The sequence below is a fragment of the Thunnus thynnus genome, chromosome 10 (assembly GCF_963924715.1).
Source record: "Thunnus thynnus chromosome 10, fThuThy2.1, whole genome shotgun sequence".
NCBI classification, from domain to species: domain Eukaryota; kingdom Metazoa; phylum Chordata; class Actinopteri; order Scombriformes; family Scombridae; genus Thunnus; species Thunnus thynnus.
Genome location: NC_089526.1, coordinates 24,022,201 through 24,041,430, shown reverse-complemented (window position 1 = coordinate 24,041,430; position 19,230 = coordinate 24,022,201). Strand labels below are relative to the sequence as shown.

The 19,230-nt window shown below is 39.7% G+C and overlaps 1 protein-coding gene across 1 annotated transcript in view; it reads left to right on the top strand.

The window, feature by feature from the left end:
* The window catches only part of LOC137191784 (exostosin-1a-like), a 39,759-nt gene extending 20,739 nt beyond the window's left edge, over positions 1-19,020 (top strand). Inside the window, exons 2-11 of the mRNA XM_067602173.1 lie at positions 7,898-7,991; positions 10,461-10,568; positions 10,905-11,024; positions 13,477-13,609; positions 14,566-14,684; positions 15,549-15,644; positions 16,874-16,963; positions 17,146-17,306; positions 17,439-17,610; positions 18,191-19,020. Of these exons, the coding sequence (XP_067458274.1) occupies positions 7,898-7,991; positions 10,461-10,568; positions 10,905-11,024; positions 13,477-13,609; positions 14,566-14,684; positions 15,549-15,644; positions 16,874-16,963; positions 17,146-17,306; positions 17,439-17,610; positions 18,191-18,376 (1,279 nt within the window). The 3' untranslated portion in view covers positions 18,377-19,020. The remainder of the gene's footprint in view (positions 1-7,897; positions 7,992-10,460; positions 10,569-10,904; positions 11,025-13,476; positions 13,610-14,565; positions 14,685-15,548; positions 15,645-16,873; positions 16,964-17,145; positions 17,307-17,438; positions 17,611-18,190) is intronic.
* The last annotated feature ends 210 nt before the right edge of the window (positions 19,021-19,230 follow it).

Genomic DNA, 19,230 nt, shown 5'->3' with positions numbered 1-19,230 from the left:
CTAGTGCTAGTGTCATGCTAGTCAGTTATCCTGGCCACTACACTGCACTGTATCCACATTTCTTGCAGTTCTTAAGTATTGACTGCATTACCTTGCCCATATCACAGTGTAATATGAATCCACACATAACACAGCACACACACACAATAAGCTTTGTGTGAGGGCTATCTTGTAGCAGGATTGGTGTACCAGATCCCTACAAGCTCAATAAAACCCCTGCTAATGTCTGACGTTTCCTCATTCCTCAGGGATCACTTTCTACAGAGGTCTAATTCACTCTCCCTGTACCAGAGGCTAGCCCGCTTTCTAATATCTATCTTGATGGTTAATTATCCCCATGTAACATGAGTATGAGGGGCACTCATTAACCCCTCATTACAAGCAGCTGCTTGATTGCCTCATGGAGGTTAAACTGTCATGTAATGACTGCTGTCATGCCTGTAAACACCATGCATGTATCTTTGTTTCTACATGCAGGTCTGATGCAAGTCTTCCCACAAATAGAGTGTATTTTGTATTTATTCCAAATTTGTGTGTTTTGTGTTTGTAAGTATAGCCTGTTAGTTTTTCCTTGCTGGGCCTGTCAATGTGTGTTGTACATATCACTTCCTGGTGTGCGATCTTTTCAGGGGAAACAAAGAAGCTAAGTCTACGAGGGTCTGGCAGTGTCTTGAACCATTGAAGTTTCTCAACTTCAATGGTTGACAAGTCTTTATGTGTGTGTTTGCGTTGCGTGTGACATTCTTGCTTCGGGTGGCTCTGGCTGCGCGGGGCTTGGATACAGCGTGTGGTTGTCAACTGCTGTTTTTTCTTCTTTCCCTTTCTCATGTGATGACGCTCACTTTCACTCGCCGTCTTTCAGGATGAAATTTCTCTGGCTTGAACTCATAGTCCTGGCAACAGCCAACTGCCCATCAACTTTGCTCAACTGTGACAAAAAAGAGGAAGCAGAAAATAAGATATGAAGTCTGTACGGGATAGGAGAGGAGTGAGAGAGCAGGGTTGTACTAGAGCTGCCTTCATTTACCCCTCTGAAGTTAGAGAATTCTCTGTTGTTGAGGATTTGACAAAGATGAGTGATGGCTACACAATGAGCTGTGACAGTGTATATTAAAGAATAGAGCCTATGCATTTTTTCTTTATGGATTGATTGTTCAGGTAATCATTTGAAGGAGCGATGTTTAACTCAACTAAACCACTGGCTGCTGTGTGAGTTGCTTTCTGTCTTCATCCTTGTTCATCTTTGATGATGATTGACAGTATGGGATCCGTTTACTTGCTCTTGTCTGGTTAGTTATACATCAGCTTATGATCTTGGCCTTGCTTTCATAGGATCATTGTTAGATTACAATAACTACAATGATTACATTATTTTTACAGTAGAGTTTTTAGTTACAATGACATTGTTTGATTTTACCATTGTAAAGGCATTAGTGTGAATCCATCCTCTGTTAGCTGTTGTCTCGTTTCAAAAAGGAAATGCTATTTTAAATGTTTTTATTTGTTATTTTCATTTATTTTTGATGTTAGGGGTCAGGACAGAGAGTGTTAAATGTTGCAAAGTAGAACATTGCAGCTAACTGGGCCTTTGAAAATATTACAACATACTGAAGATATGCATTATTCCTTCAAGATTCATAAAAATGATATGATCTATTTCTATGGCATTGTGTGTAGTGAAAGAACAAACAAATATGCATTAATTAAAGGAGATGGATCCACATGCTGCCCTGAGACAGAAGATAGTTTGCGGGAACCCACATGAGCACGTTGACTTGTCATAGAGCAGCTCTAGCAGTGTTTCATTTGACTGCGGTTCTCTCTGAGTCGTAATGTTGCAAATGTGTGTGGTCTCTTACATAGAATATGGGAGACAAACACTTGGGCTGTTTTTCTGAGTCTCCTCAGGCACTTGACAGAGTGTGCCATGTGCTTCTTTTTCATACCATCTATTCTTGTTGCTAGGAGACTGGTTGATCGTTTTTCTTGACCCAGCTCACTTCCTGTTATTCTTTTCAGTTTTCTGTGAATCATACTGTGTTCCTTTTCTGCAATTGATAAATGATATTTAATTACATCCATGAATGAACATGTTTGTATAAAGATAGCACAACAGTTTATCTCCCACAGCATTAAAAAAAACAAAAGGTAGATGGTTTATTATTTCACTACCGGGTGCTTTCCATTCTCTCTTTTTCCCCAAGAGATCTTGAAAATTGAGACATGTACCAAGACCAGTGTATGAAATTCCTACCAAGGCGATTCACTTCACTCATTTCTCTGGTATTAAATCTCAATGCTAAAGCAATACCAGGATGTAACTCCGGTTGTATGAGTAAGTGTGTAGCCCTTTTACAGACTTTGCTAATGGATTTCAGTGTTGCATTTTGACTCTTAATGTCTGATGTTTACTCCTTATTTGATATACGGTACCAGTTAAAAGTTAAATGATCTGATGATGCATAACTTTTGGCACATTTTTCTGGAAAGAAGTGACCCATGGCTAATCATAATTTCCAAACATTACTATAGACCCCTGACTTATTAAGAGTTAATAGTTAGTTTCTCTTGTTTGCCATTGAGCTATATATGTATACTACATATGTATAGTGTATATGGGCCTAACGTTTCTTTGCTCTTACATCATACCCACAACTTCCAGACAGTGTTTCCAGTCAAGACAGTACAGACAGGATTTCTTTCTCACAGTTGAACCAAAGCTAATCACTGAAGTGTGATTATTCTTCTAAAACACACTGAGGACTTTCACGTTCTTTTTTCTTATATCCATAACTCACATAACTTTCTCTCTCTCTCTCTCTCTCTCACACACACACACACACAGAGCTGTCATATGAAACAGCTGTGATTTCTAAAAGAAGGTAGTTTGTAACCGACAGTAACTGGATAGTAAGGAAACCTCAATAGTGTGGTTGGTCTGATTGAACAGTTGGTTGAGGTTAAATCCCCGGTGAACGTGTCTGTTTCCACCGCATGCATTCTCTGAGGCTGAAGCTTTGTACACAGCTCTACAGTAGGATACTAGGGGTGAGACCAAAAATCAATATTGCAACATACTGCAATATTTCCACTTGCGATACATTATTGATGCACTGGTGCCAAGTATCAATACGCTTTTTTAAAAAAAAAAAACATAGGACGGCTCAGAGCACCACTACCCTTCTCCTCCTCCTTATGAGGAGTCGCTGGACAGACTGGTGACAGTCAGATGGACAGCAGTTGTAGGTGACAGTGAAGAAATGCAAGCAAAATAACCAGCCATGAACCAGAGCTTTTCATAAGCACCAAACAGCCAGCAGCCGGCTACTCTAATAGATTAAACTGTCTACTTTATTAGATTAATAAAATGATTTTCATCAACAAGTTGTGATTCACTTGGTGTTTACATTTACTACCACCATCCTCAGCTTCAAAACAATGCGAGCATGATAAAAGAGAAACGTGCCTATCTGTCTGTATCAGTCCCGCCCCCACATGCTCTATATGAATGTGTGTGCGTGTGCTCAGCTGAGACCTTGTTTCTTGCCGTGTAGAGAGCAGAGATTGATGAAAACACACATTAAGAATTGCATTGATCGCATTGACGGGACATCCTCATTAGACGGGCTACTTAGAAAAACACTGGTGGCAGCGACTTGACAATTGTGCAGTAAGTGTTTAAAAAGTCCACTGAAAGCACTGCATTTTCTATATATGCCACACAGACGTTTATGGGCTTAATGAATGAAGGAATGGTCTTTATTTACATTGTGCTTTTTACAGCAGATCCATCTCTTGTCACAGTAATTCACTGTAATTTTACAGTTGAAAATGTCCTAAAACACTTTTGTATTTTTTGCCATTGACCAAATATGCAAACTAATGTCAGATACCCCGAATCATGTTTCTAAAATAAAATATGATGTAATGACACTTACTGCAGTAGTATGTAATATGTTCAAATATATCTGTATATATAGTATAAGTATATATTCATGGTTTTCATTTCTGGTTATCCTGTCATTGAGTAATTTTCTCCTCCTTTGTGTGTAACAAAGTAAATGTTCATTCTTAAATCATACCTGCTTACTGCCCGTAGGTGTAGAGTATATCAATAGAGAGGAAAAGGGAGAAAAAAGATGCCACTCAACAGGAAGCTAGAGTGTAGAGGAAATCAACAGACCGACAGGCTTCTTAAAGAAGAAAATTGTCAGTCTGTCGATCAAGTATATTAGAATGAATACATTGCCAATTAAAGTTTTGATTTGGTTTTAATTTTAACTACTGTGAAGAATATATCAATTTAGGACTGATGCCATGTTAATTGGAAATGTGTAATATTTTTATGTGATTTAGTTTTAGATCCCCTATAATTTGCTACATGAATTAGACAAATGTGTTTTTGTTTTATAGAGCAGGTACATAAACTAGATGGCATTGGATTAAACACATGTTCTCCCTTAAAATAATCTTACTTATTTTCATTAATAAGAGTGCATATATGTTTCTAGTAAAACAATACATAAACCATCATTGTGGCATGTCTTGATAAACCTTAGAGTCAAGGTGTCCCCCAGACACTCCATGTCCTTGTGGAATTCCCTGCATGAGCAGCTGCTGTCAGACTCTCTGTGTCTGCGCTGGAAACACAGCTGCAGCTTTGACAGTCACTAGAAGCACATTCATGGCCCTTTGTAAAAGTTCCTGTGTGGTACCTGTGTTGTGGCTGAGCTGGCAGCTCTACTACCGGAGGCTCTCCTGTGTGTGTGTGTGTGTGTGTGTGTGTGTGTGTGTGTGTGTGTGTGTGTGTGTGTGTGTGTGTGTGTGTGTGTGTGTGTGTGTGTGTGTGTGTGTGTGTGTGTGTGTGTGTGTGTGTGTGTGTGTGTGTGTGTGTGTGTCAGCACGTATCGTCGCTTATCAGCCCTGAATATCTTGTAAAGCTCTGAATATAGGACAGTTAGTTATCAGCAGGTCGTGTGTTGTTTGCTGCCACAGAAAAGGAGTAAATCTTTGGGTTATTTGCACGACGTCGCCTCTCTGTTCTCTTATCAGACTTTTTAACACTACCAGCAGCTCTGTGTGAGGCACAAACTGAATGCTACAGTTATCAGTGTTGTGACATTTATACTAACTGAGGCTACAGTTATCAGTGTGCTGATATTTATACTTGGCTACATTTCTTTTCAGTGAAACTAATGTACTGTTAATAAGCATTGTACATTATCTGACTATTTCCTGCTCTTTGAAATATTTTTTTCTTTTTTCTTCAGTTACAGATATCATGTATTGTAGATTATTTGTGATATATTGTGCATAGCCAAATGGCCTTTGTTGTGATATATAGTTATCTTTGGAAGAATATTGTGATGGTATTGTATCATGAGTTCATCTGTGATTCCCACCCCTATAGGATACACTGGGTAGTACAGTAGTATAATTTCAAATTAGATTATCAATCAAGGATTTTAAGCCAACTGTGATCTTTATCACACTATTTATTCTAGTATTTTGAATGATGTCATAATAGAGAGGTGGAGAAGAAGACATATTCAAGTTCATTACTGCAATGGTATAACGGTGTGACTGTGCAGTGATGACCAGTCTGCTACAGTGCTGCTCCCTAGTAACCATCTGCATGTTTGAACACTGAAAATATAGAACATGGCAGCATTTACTACCTCATATTATGTAGGATTAATAGCTCATGTTTCTGAGAGATGCAGGACAAACTAAAAAAATCTATCCCATCTATCCCGTTTTGTTTAGTTTTTTTCTTTACAATAACACCAATCTGCTCAACACCTACATGCGCGTGCACTTAAAAATCTGCATAAAATAAAACTTAAAATGCACACCAAGACAGGATTTGGTTCATGAAAGAGATGTTTTTGGAACACTCATCCTGAACGTCTCGCTGATATGCGGTAGCATACTGTGAGACCGCTCCGCCCCACATGCAGCCATCTGGAAGAGAAGAGAAGAATAGAGGTATGCAGGGAGAGGAACATCTGGTCTTTTCTGAGTTTGCACTGACAGGAAATGTGATAGATGGGAGATTTACACCCAGCCAGGCCCAGATATGGACCTATACTTTTGTTTTTATGGGCCTGCGAAATGGTCAGTGGTTACGTGCCTCTGGCTGGATTATTTGTTTGTCATGCTTAATGATAGCCCATCATATCCGTGATGGAGACAGACAGATGAATCAGATCAAAGCTACCTATCCTGTAGTGCCATAGCCTGCCAACCAGAATGTGGATTTCTGTTTGTATTATAGTGTATTACTATAGATGATATCAAGCTTAACTGTAGCTTTTATGCTTTTTGTATCCGTTAATCTTCTCTTAACTCAACTGTAGTGACTCTTAATTGTAAATGGTGTGTGTAGTCTAAAGTGGGATTATACAGATAGATGTTGCATCATCACCAAAGTTGATTTAACAGCACATTTGATTTGTGTGTTATTGCAATGCACAGTGCCCAGCAGAATAAAAACAAAATATTATTTATAAATCTGAATGGTTTCATCCACTGTCAAATATATTTGTTTATTTAACATTGCTTACACTTATAACCCAACAAAATATCTATATGTATTTCCAAACCGCAACAAGTAAAGTGAAATTCGTCAGTGCATGTATAAAACATTTTGCTTGGTTATTCTCTTTTTCTCTCTTTGCCACAACACTTTTATGTTAACTAGCGGTGTTTCAATGTGTCAGCGTTATTTCACTCAGTCCAATCATGCATATTCACCATTCATTTAAAAGCTACTGAGAACTTGGTTTCCAGCTGGCTTGGCATCATTTGTTTTTTTTTTTTTGTTGAATAAAAGGGGGTAAAGATAGAACCTCTTGTTAGCAGATGCATTCAGAAATCCTTTGCTTGACATTTGGCAGGCACTCATTAGCAGAAAACAAAACCCAGCAGATTTTAATATGGAGTATGGAAATATGTGAGAATGATCACAGCTCTGTAGTTCACTCGTGCTTTTCAGCAAATGTTGAATGCATTTTCAAGAGCGTTCAGAAAATAAGACCAGGGAATCAGCTGTATTTACTGCTTATAGTTCAGCTTGCTGTTTAATGTAAATTCATCTGTATTGTGAATTCAAATGTCTTCCTTATGTGTCTACGGTATTCCTGCAATTCTTGCTGTTTGTACACAGGAAATACCAAAGAATGCAGCCTCAGGTATAATAAATCTGTATTACACACACATACGATAAATAAAATAAATATGATATACTTCCAATGAAAGCCAGTCCGATGCGTAACCAGACAACACACAAACGCACAGTTTTCCACACACTCACATGCACACATATGATATTGACACGGAAGGAATTCCAAGCAGCTCCTTAATCCTAGCAAGTGCTGACTGAGGCTTAGATTGGATGGAGGGAGAGACGACGAAACGAGAGATGTTGAGATGTGCAGGTGAGAGGGCACGGGGTTTAAAGATGGGCGGGGAGGAGGGAAGAGAGAGAGGAGTCAAGATCAAAGTGTGGGATTTTTTTTTTTCCCCCCCTGAAAGTACATCTACTTTCCAGGTATTCCATTGTTAAAAAGAGGTGGCTTTTCTGTTCCGTCGTCTGCTGTGCTGAGACTGTTTCAGTTGTCTGCATTTCTAAAGTTAGGTTTTTTTGTGAGATTTTATTGTCTTTATAAGGTAAATCTGTACAAAGCAACACACAGATGGAATGTGAGGGTTTGGATGTGTATTAAGTTATCTTCTGTTGGTATCCTGTACCTATGAGTACAAAATTGCATTAGCTTAAAAGCAATGATATGGGTGTGGTACTTTAGCGCTTTGTTCCATTGCGCTGGGTGATGAATGTTAGGGATCAGTTTTAATTTGTTGCTGATGTCTCCTCTCTTTTATTATCATCCTGCAGGTATGACTACAGAGAGATGCTGTACAACTCCACGTTCTGTCTGGTGCCTCGAGGACGACGGCTGGGTTCCTTTCGCTTCTTAGAGGCTTTGCAGGTCAGTTGACACACGCACAGATGTTGCAACATCAAGGTTTTATTCAATCTAAAACTGTTACAGGAGCTGCATCATGGTAACTCAGAATATGCATGCCGTGTATCTGCAACATTTGATTCCACCCCCAGGTTGTGTTATTTATTATTAATTGCTCTCTCCCATATACCCTTTCCCTCAGTATGAACTGAAGTGAAAATGCCAAAGACGAAACTATTTTTGTCTCATCTTTGGTGTTTTTCGACACAATACTTCATCAGAATTAGAACATAATTCATGTTAAGTACCTTTTCTGGCCAAAATCAAATTATGCCATCGTAAGCCACAATAGGTTTTTTTGCTAGCACTGATTCTGTGTCACAGGAATTACTACAAGATTTGGACGTGATTAAACCCCAACAAAAGACTGACCCACATAGCTTCTCCAAACTGTGTTAAAAGAACTTCAGTTTTCAGGTTTTAAAGTATCCACATCAATAAGGTACAATCTGTCAAAATGGGTCAGCAAGCGAATGACCCAAATGACCGAACACAAGTTGGACTGGTCCAAGAAATCTTGCAGTGCGTCAGCCTTGAAGCTGTGGTGACCAAACAATAAAGCCATGAAATAGTGGTGGAGAATGGAAAAAGTGATGTGCTGTGTTACTCCCAGTAGCCCTCTCACCCACTGCCAGTTATTTGGTAATTGTGCATTCAGTGTTAATACAGCTGCCTCTGACTCAGGGTCTTCACTGCTGACCCTGCCATCTTTCCTCTCTTGTTGTTTTCTTCTTTTCCACTTCGATTCTGATATTTCCATTTCTTTCAGTTTATTCACCCGCCTCGTGAAGTCACCCTCTCCTCCCCACGGACTGCAGTCACACTTGTGCTTCAGAACTTGATCATGCTGATTGACTTATAGCTTAATTCATTTTTGATGGCCACAAGTAATGACATTGTTTAGGCAATGTCTGGCACATCAGCAAAAAGGAGTGAAAGGGGTGTTTGTAACTGCATTTTTGCCTTCACAACTCTGGGTAGCAGTATGAGAATATGCCCCCATGTAAAATATTTTAGTGAATATACAAGGGAGAGTAATTTGGAGCTCCCTCTGTGTACAATTAGATTTTAGATATTTAGCTGTTTTTCTCCTCTAGTGACTCAGCAGTACATTGAGCGCAACAGTGAAAAGAATCAGTATTTGATGAAAAAATCAAAAGCAATCAAAGCTGAAGTCTGCAGAAGACATGGTGTTAGTTCCCACTGTGGGAGTTGTGTTCATGTCAAGTACTGAAAGCACTAGTGCGGGGGAAAATAGCATAGAAATAGTTACGGAAGTGAGATATTTATGAGCAAGCAGAATGAGAATGAATGACTTCTGAGTTTACAATAGAAGATGAGCAGTGACTCTGTACTGACTGGAAGATATTTGGACCACTGGGGAGCGAGCAGTGAAACAAAGTGAGATAGTGGACTGGAGTGTAATGCAGGACCACTGAAGGCATTAACCACTGCAAGAGACTGAAGAAAAGATATGAAAAGATGTAAAATGCAGGGAATTCATAGCAGGACGTTTTACTAATGAATGTTTGTTTTTTACGTGTATGTGTGTGTCGTTGTGTATGTGTGTGTGTGTGTAATGTGATACTGAGAGAGGATTGAGCTAGAGGAGGCTTGGTTGATTGCTCTGTGGGATCAGATAGGTAGGGAAAGCAGTGTGCAGATTGCTGCATTTGCTAATGATACCGAGGAGATTAGACAGGCACTGTGATGCAGTAGTGTGCATGTGTAGTGACCAAGGCCAATCAGTGAATGGTACCCCACTTAACAGATTATAGTGCTGCTCAGAACACACAATGGCCTGCTGCATGTACTTTCCATCTCCTGCACACACACTCATATATAGCCATTAACTTCCAACACAAATATGCACACACATTTGAACACACACAACTGGGTGAATAGGTCCATAAGGACTTGCATACGTGGATACACTCTTCAGTGTGTTTCCGTTAATCTCTCACACTCAGGGCTTTACTGTTCAAGTATATTTTGAAGTGTATCTTGTTCTCGCTGAGTATAATGATCATTTTTATGAAGCCGCACTGCCTAGTCACTTTGAAAGTTAGTCATCAAGGTACTGCAATAGTTCTGTAGTTAATGAAAATGTGCTGAAATATGGGTTGCCCCTATTGGTTAAACTGCCTGATTTGATTACTTGGGAAATGGACCATATTCAGTGATGGCATGGGCTTGCAGAACATATAAACCATTTGGTATTGTTTCAATTTTTTCCTCTTCAGTCTGTCTTCATTTTATTGCCTGTAGGAATACAAATGATCCCACAAGGGCGATGCCTGGTTGATGCCTTTAAATACAAATATTTTAAAATGGACGTCACAGGAGATGTGGCGCTGGCAAACAATCCAACTTCTCCACACCACTGATTTAATATGATTTTCTGTTATGTGTGTGTGTGTGCTACTCTTACAGGCAGGTTGTGTGCCAGTGATGCTAAGTAATGGCTGGGAGCTGCCCTTCTCAGAGATCATCGACTGGAACACAGCAGCTGTGATTGGGGATGAAAGGCTGCTACTCCAGGTAGAAACCTAGAGTTGGATTTAGTTTTGTCAACACTGGTAAAAGAAAAAGAAGGGAAAGTATATCCACACACTGCTGTCATATTCAGTTTTTAACCATAGATGTTTGTCAGCAGTGTGCAGGTGTTCTTTGTGTCTTTTTCCAGTCTGCTTGTTTGTGACCCAGGATGTACAAAGTCATTATTGATGTCTGTGCCTCTTGAAATCAACATTGCTATATGGCCTTGTATTTATATTTATATTTATGTTATATTATTGTATAATGTGTCCTCTGTGTCTTTTGCTTTTTTGTTCTATCTGAGGTAAATATGTTAACATGTGTTCACTTGTGTCCCAGATCCCCTCAACAGTGCGTTGCATCCACCAGGATAAGATCCTGTCCCTGAGACAGCAGACTCAGTTTCTATGGGAGGCCTACTTCAACTCTGTGGAGAAGATAGTACTGACCACGCTGGAGGTACAGACACACACATACAATACTACACAATCACACAAATACACAGTACATGCCAGCTAGCATCTATATACACGCGCATATGAGGGCTATGTAATATTTAATTTGTCTAATTGCAATTTGTTAATATATTATAGTGTGAAACTGCACTTGTGTTGAAACTTCTGTTGTCTGGGAACAACTAAACATGTGTGCACACAATAACTCACAAGAAAAAGAAACAACAAATCACCCAATTCTGTTCATCCCAGTTATTGACTTTGTAATGACAAGCTCACAAGTGCAGACCCTGCAGCAGCAGTATACTTAATACCCACAATGACACTCCTCCAGACAAGACTGAAAACCAAGAAGGATGTTATATATTGTTAAACACTACTGTCATGTTTTTGAGGCTGTTTCGTGCTGTGGCTTGGCTATCAATAGTGTCAGTAGTTTGTTCCTGTCAGAGTCCATTTATCTGTTTTCTTCCTGGTGAGTACCAGGCTATCATACTGCTCTTGGGCTAGAATTACAAACAAGCAAAGATGAGCGCAGAGAGGAATGAAAAAGGATGAGGGAGCAAGACAGAGGAAAGGATATGATGTGTAAGGCAGGATTTTTCACTGCAAGCCATGCTCACGACATGAATAAGCATTTGTGCATCCCCAAAGTCACTAGCTTCTATTTTTACTCTGCTTTGTTAGAACAGCAGAGGAACTATAAATTATGGCTTGTAATATATTTAGCCGGATGAATGTTTACATCTTTTTGGTTTTTATGTTTTTTTTCCTCATTTTCAGTTTAATGCAACAAGCAGGAAAAGTGCTGCTGATTTTCAGTTGTGTTACATGTAATCCTCGTCGCTGATTACAGTTTACACCATTAGTTGCTGTCCTCAGATAGTGTTACACAGGCCTCGTCCCAAGAGGCAGGAAGTCAGGGCACTAGACAGCAGGGCTGGGATTTCTCTGCAAACAAGGTAAAGTTACAGCTCCAAGAAGATCATCTTCGATCTGTTTACACTCTCAGTATCTTAATCCTGTTCCAAGACATACCATAGTAGAAGACCAGTTAGAGGTCATTGTTTTCCTTCAAATTTATTCATGAGCTACCATGATTCTAGATATTGTACTATACATGAGGTAAAGTTCCACCTCAAGAATCTATTTATTACCACAATATCCTAAAATCAGTGAACTATGCCTACTTTACTGTGTAGCTACCCCATAGCTACTGAGAATGATACTTGATCAAGGTATCCTTTCACTGTATAAGCTTCAAGAGCTTTGGTGTGGTGGGAACAGAGGATTCTGCAAAGCCTGCTGACAATGTGATGTTGGGTTAAAAAAATAAACGTGATTTTACTTGTAAATTTGGGTTAGGCACTGACTGATGACAATCCAATTCATTTGACATTAAGTTTAATTCTGTTCTGATTTAATGTACAGACTCAGACACAACTGCATAAGTGAAATACTAAAAAATGTGTTTACCCATTATAAAAGTAAAATACTTATGATCATAGTGCCTTAATGTTTAATAGAATAGGTTGAATGCAGTCCTGTAGCAAACTCCTTGCCTGCAATGCCTGCCATATAAGCCCTGCCAGAGTCATTTAATTGAAGTCATAAATGTCTTTAGATAGACACATTACATCCAGGATCATATGAAACAAACGCTAGGTGTTTTGCATTAATGTAACTGTTCCTAGTTTGTATGTAGACATGCCACTAATGTTGAGATTCAGGAACTTGAAAACACCACAGTCCAAGAGAAAGCGTATTTGACAAATATTTTTCCATTTCAGAAAGGAAATTGTGCTCCTTGTAGAAAGATTTTGTGGCGTTGTATATTGCAGCTGTGTTTTGGCACTGTGGTTTGTCAAGAACAGTTTGTTACTGTCAGTATTATTCTTAGTAGTCATGGATAGCTTCAATCTATAACTAACAAATTAAAATTTCTAAATACATGTACATAATATACATTTTTAGGTGGTGTGAATTGTAATATGAAATCAATCAATGGGAGAGGAAAATGATAGAAAATTCTACATCAAAACAATAAAAAGAAAATAAAAAACTATGATGTTAATTAGTTGGTGAATTAGCTGGTTTAATGAGAAGACATGACAGCATAATGGGAACCACTCATTTGTAGTCTGCAGGACGGCCGTTTATTCAGAGTGACTCATTGTTTCAGATGTTAATTTGGGAAGTGCTGGAGGATCTGTGTCTGCCTTCAGTTTCTAAACAGGATGTGGGACTGGCATAATTATTGTTTAATTTTAAGTGAAAGGACATGGAGGATATTGGCACAAAGCTGATTTTCTACTGACATTTCACTGACAATCAACAGTAGTCATACAATAAAAGCCTCTTGGCTTGGCTCTGTGATTCTTTTTCCTATGACTCACAGTGGAGTATTGAACATCACAGCATAAATTTGGATGTCCTCTCCTCTTCTGTTTGTGCAGATCATCCAGGACCGGGTGCTGCAGCACACCTCAAGGAGTACCCTCATGTGGAACAGTCTGCCTGGAGGTCTGTTTACCCTGCCTCAGTACTCAACATATCTGAGAGACTTCCCCTTCTACTACGCTAAGCTGGGTAAGTTCATTATTTCTGGACACGGTATATGCTAAGAACCACATTAACAGGGGTTAAAGTTCTCAGGCACCATGCCTGATGTCAGGCGTAGAGCAGATTTAAATTCATATAATACTTAATTCAATACATTGTGCACATTTCCTCCTGGACGACTTTTCAGGCTCACAAATCTTTTCTTGCTTTAATCCCTGCATCGATGGTACACCCTAAGGTTTGATAGACTGACTTTCATTTACGACACAACACAGGAACAGCTGGTGTGTGGCAGCTGTTAAATAACTCGTAAACTAACATGTGAATCAGTGACATTGCCATACATTCAATCAATCAATCAATTTTTATTTATATAGCGCCAAATCACAACAAAAGTCATCTTAGGGCACTTTTCACATACAGCAGGTCAAGACCGTACTCTTTAATTTACAGACACCCAACAATTCCCCCATTCTATTCTAGATTTTACAGGAAGTGTGATATATCTTTATTAATTCATGGTTTGTCACACAGGAACTCACCGATTAGACCTGCTATGTTGTATATGAGCTTGGTTAATTGGCCATATATGAGGCTTGTTGTTGAAATTGGGGTTTGGTTAACTGTCACCTTTTCCTTAACAAGCCTAACTAGACCTGTTCAGTTACACTGTATGCCAAGTAAGCAGACACAAATTTAGAGATGCTCACAGCTCTCAAACAAGTGTTACTTACAGAAGGATATTCTTAGAATTTGTCATCAGTTTGTGGCAGCACGGAAGTTTGACATCAATGTCTGAAAACAGAACTGAATGATACTACTTACTTATAAGCTGCATAGGACATATAACTGCAGCTGAATTTGTATTAATGTCCATTTCATTAAGTGCACTTTCATGCACAAGTAATAGTACTGAAATCTTACCTGACAGAATTGAATAGCTTTATTTTCTTACCTGTTGATGTTTCCTGGCTGTTTTGCAGGTATCAAGCCATACTCCAAGTTTACAGCTATCATTCATGTGGTGACCCCACTGGTCTCCCAGTCCCAGCCAGTCATGAAGCTGCTTGTGGCTGTGGCCAAATCCCAGTACTGTGCTCAGGTAATTCAAAACCCAACACACACCGCTACACTACACACTAAACAACACTACAGGTCACACCGCTGTGGTCAGATCGACCTGATCTGCTGTCACTGCTACTTGACAATGACGTGATGTGAGGAGATGATCCATGACACCTACAGTATTGTGGCAGTAATATGTTCACACAGATACTATTATATCACAATAATGGACAATGTATGAAATATTAGAGGCGGAACGATGTAACGCAGAGCTGTTTAGCTGTCAAACATTGAAAATGCTCAAAATAATTGTAATATTTGATACAATAAAAAGCTGTTTAAGATATGAACAGTGACAGTGGTGGGTTTATGGTGTTTAGTCTTTTAGCTACTAGGTCTCTGTTATGTTTTGCAGCAGTGCTTTTCATGTATACAGTTAATCCTGTCTTTTTAATGGATTTGTTTTACCCATTATTCTGTCATGTTGCAAATCTCTAATAATGTGAATTCAGTTTCCCTGGATTTAGGACTGTGCTGCTAGCATGAAGGTGTCAGCACATTTTGTTTTAACATTTACAGCAATAAAGTGTCACTGTCATGTAACTGTGGGTGTTGCGACAGCTCTGAAAATAGATCTGCAGCAGCATAAAAGAAGTTATTGTCTTCCACATAAATTGGAAGTAAATAAAACATGGTGCTTTGAATTGAAACAAGGACTTGCTGTAGGTTTTGATCTCTACATATATTGCTACGCCAGACAAGGATTGTCAAGCATAAATAGACTTCTGTTTTAATATATTTCTCATTAGGAGTACATACTGAACACAGCCATAAAGATGAATTTGAGCATGTTGTATTCAGAATGATGACTAAGCTTTACCTTTTTTTCTTCTTTGTGCAGGTGATAGTTCTGTGGAACTGTGACAAGCCGCTTCCTGCCAAGCACCGCTGGCCTGCCACCTCAGTCCCTGTCATTGTTATTGAAGGAGAAAGCAAGGTAAAAACCTTAGCAGTATCCTTCTCTCATTAGACTATGTTACTGAAGCCTTTTCACATCCTGTGTTGGAAGCCTTCACTTGAATTCAGTTTGAAATATAAAATATAAAACTGCAAGCAGCCTTGAGTTTCTTTCCAAGTGGTTGAAGTGGTCAAAGTGCATGGTGTGTTCTGCTGTTTCCAGCCCATTTCTTAGTGGCTTGCACAACCAGTACTTTTCTCATCTTTTCTCTCCAAATTGGCAATAACAGATATCGATATTTTGGTCTCTTCATATTGCAAAAAGCGCAGACATCAAATGCTGTCATGCCCAAGCTTCAGGTCCTTTTTAACTCAAAGGAGTTCAGACACTGCAGGTTTTTAAATCACTATTTATGGCATTCAGTTTTTCTTGGCTTAAATTCAGAAACAAAGAATGTGGATTAAACCTGTTCCATAATTTCTCTTCATTTTAACCCACAACATCCCCGCTTTAATATGAAAGACTGATCGTAATATTGGCAGGACATGAGCAAAAGAATTCAAAGGTAATTTAAAAGGAGTACAAATGCTGCTACCAAGGTGGGTCACTGCCTATCAGTAGCATTTGCCAGCAATAAAAGTCTTAATCAACACTTAAGCATGTGAGTTTTCAGAGCAATGTTAGAAGACTACTTTCTAATAGAAAGTGCCCATATTGCAATTGTACAGAAAACTGCATAAAAGATGAATGTTATTTTGCTAAGGCTCTGAAGGTTGAGTGCCTGGTATGATTTACAAGGTCACTGCTGTCATTGATACAACCCCACACACCATATTTCAAATGAAACTGACATTTGGATCAATGTGCACATATTTCTAAAATCGGAAATCCCAAGCACTTGTAATAGAGTTATTTGCATAGATATGTGCCAAAAAGCAGAAGCTGTGGGGCTCATCGGGGAAGGAAACACACTCCACTGCTTGTAGATTTCTATCCGTGGTTTTAGCTCATCAGTAAAATGGTGTATTTCTGCTGTCAACGGTGTTATGTCAGCTTGTATATTTGGCTGACTGTGCTGTTAACACAGCGAGATGAAAGCACAAACAGACATGAAGAGCTGCTTGTCAGGCAGCTTTACCTTGCATGTGCTCATATGGGACCTGTTTATACAGTGATTGGTGTTGTTGAGCTGCATGGTAAAACTGTTTACTCTCTTCTAGCAACCTGTCACATTTTTGCTTGTTTGTCTGTTTTCTAAATCATAACAGGTAATAAGCAGTCGCTTTCTGCCCTACGACACCATCCCCACTGATGCTGTACTCAGTCTGGATGAGGACACTGTGCTCTCCACCACAGAGGTCAGACTGCCTGAAAACTACAGCAAACACATACAGCACTTTTAATCAGTTAATTGAGTATACACTATTATGTATCTATGTACCTTTTTGACACAATTCCCAAAATCTGTTCCTGGTTTCTTAGCTTCATGTTCTCCCTCCAACTTTCTGACCCTCTGTGTTTCTCTCTCATCTCGATCCAGGTGGACTTTGCCTTCACAGTGTGGCAGAGTTTCCCAGACCGCATTGTTGGTTACCCAGCCCGCAGCCACTTCTGGGACAGCAACAAGGAGCGCTGGGGCTACACTTCCAAATGGACCAATGACTACTCAATGGTGCTGACTGGGGCTGCCATCTATCACAAGTACTGACTCTGCTCTATTCACTCCTGTTTTTACTCCTCTCTGCTGCTCTGTTGTGTTTTACTCCTCTTCGTTGTAATTGTGTTTATGTTTAGTTCAATGATAACACAGTTCACTCTCACTTTGTCCCTTAGATACTACCACTACTTGTACACCACATACCTTCCAGCCAGTCTGAAGACTATGGTTGACCAGATGTCAAATTGCGAGGACATTCTGATGAATTTCCTAGTGTCCTCAGTCTCCAAGCTACCACCCATCAAGGTCACCCAGAAGAAACAATACAAAGAGACCATGATGGGACAGGTGAGGCAGAACATTTATGCTGTAAAACTGGTGGAACAGGCATTGCATTAGGGATTTTTGTTGATCCACTTGTTTTTTACTAATATCCAATAATGTGGTTTTGCTCTTTTTACGAATTCTGTTACCTTTTCTTTTAAACTGTATTTGAGCTGTATTTTTCACAATGATTGTCAGTATTGAACAGACAGAGATCCATGTCTTTCCTGATTTATTGTAGCCGCTGATGGCCTTTAGACCCAAGTGGTGATTTCTGTTAGGAGAATAAACAGAACATCAGTCATTTGTGAATTGAAATTAGTTTTCTTGCAATATGGCCTTCAATAAATACCTCATGAATAATTACAATAGGCTCTAAAAGGTCACAATAATTGGTGATGCATTATTCATGTGGTGTCTGTCTTCCTTGCACTGACTGTATCTTTCTTTGTCCTTTCTTTCTCTCTCTTCCACCTTTGCTCATTTTCCTTCCTGCCTATCCTCTCACCTCCCTCCCATTCAATCCCCATCCTCCTTTACCACGACCCTGTCACCCTGTCTCTGTCACTCTCTTTCTCTCTCTCTCTCTCCTCCACCCCACCAGAGCTCCCGGGCGTCTCGCTGGGCCGACCCGGACCACTTTGCCCAGCGTCAGACCTGCATGAACAAGTTTGCCAGCTGGTTTGGCACCATGCCCCTGGTCCATTCTCAGATGAGGCTGGACCCAGTCCTGTTTAAAGACCAGGTGTCCATACTGCGGAAGAAGTACAGGGACATAGAAAGGCTATAACCTTCCAGAGCCCCCCCGCTCGTTGGACACAACGAAGATGGAGCGAGGGGGCGGACACGTAAAGAAACGCAGAGCCTTTCCATGATTGCATGGATGATCAATGGAGAAGCAGTTGGGATTGGGTACAGGGAGATTGGAGGAAAAGGAAACTAGAACAAATGTGGAGGACACAACATCCGTTGGTCTCTTCTGTTATGTCCTTCGTACTTCATTTCTCCTTTCTACCCTTTCTCTTGTGTGTACTGGGGAGGGTGCGGGGGGGGTAGCTGAGCACACAGTTCCTACTGTGTACACCATGACTACCACCCACTGAAGGACACCTGAGGACTTAAAAGTGCTCCACTTTGAACTGAAGTGGCCAAAGTCATGGAGCTGGAAGTCATAGCTTGCTGCTTCAGTGTCCCCACAGTGGCAAACCACTCCCAACTCCAACCCGCTGAAAAAGACTGTCTGTACACTATGCACAGGTTCATGAAAGTTTTTGGTGACAGGATATTATTGATAATTATGACTATGAAGAGGATAACACTATTTTGGATGTGTTTAGCTATTTTTTTTTATATGGTGAATGAATGGCCAGCACTACACTCTCTGTAATGTCTTAATTAAAAACAAATAGCAGGAATGACAACCCCTCAACCACAGAGCTGAGTTATGATAGTTGATCTGACATTCACAGTGCCTCAAGTTTATCCAATGGCGTTGGGATCTGGGAGTCTTGGGGGGGAAAAAAACAAAGACATGGTGCAGAACAAGCACCTTGATCTTGCTGCTTTCTGTTTTGTTTTTTCATGATTTGTGATTTTCTTTATAATTGATGGAATTATGGATCTCGTAGTAACTTTTTCTTCAGG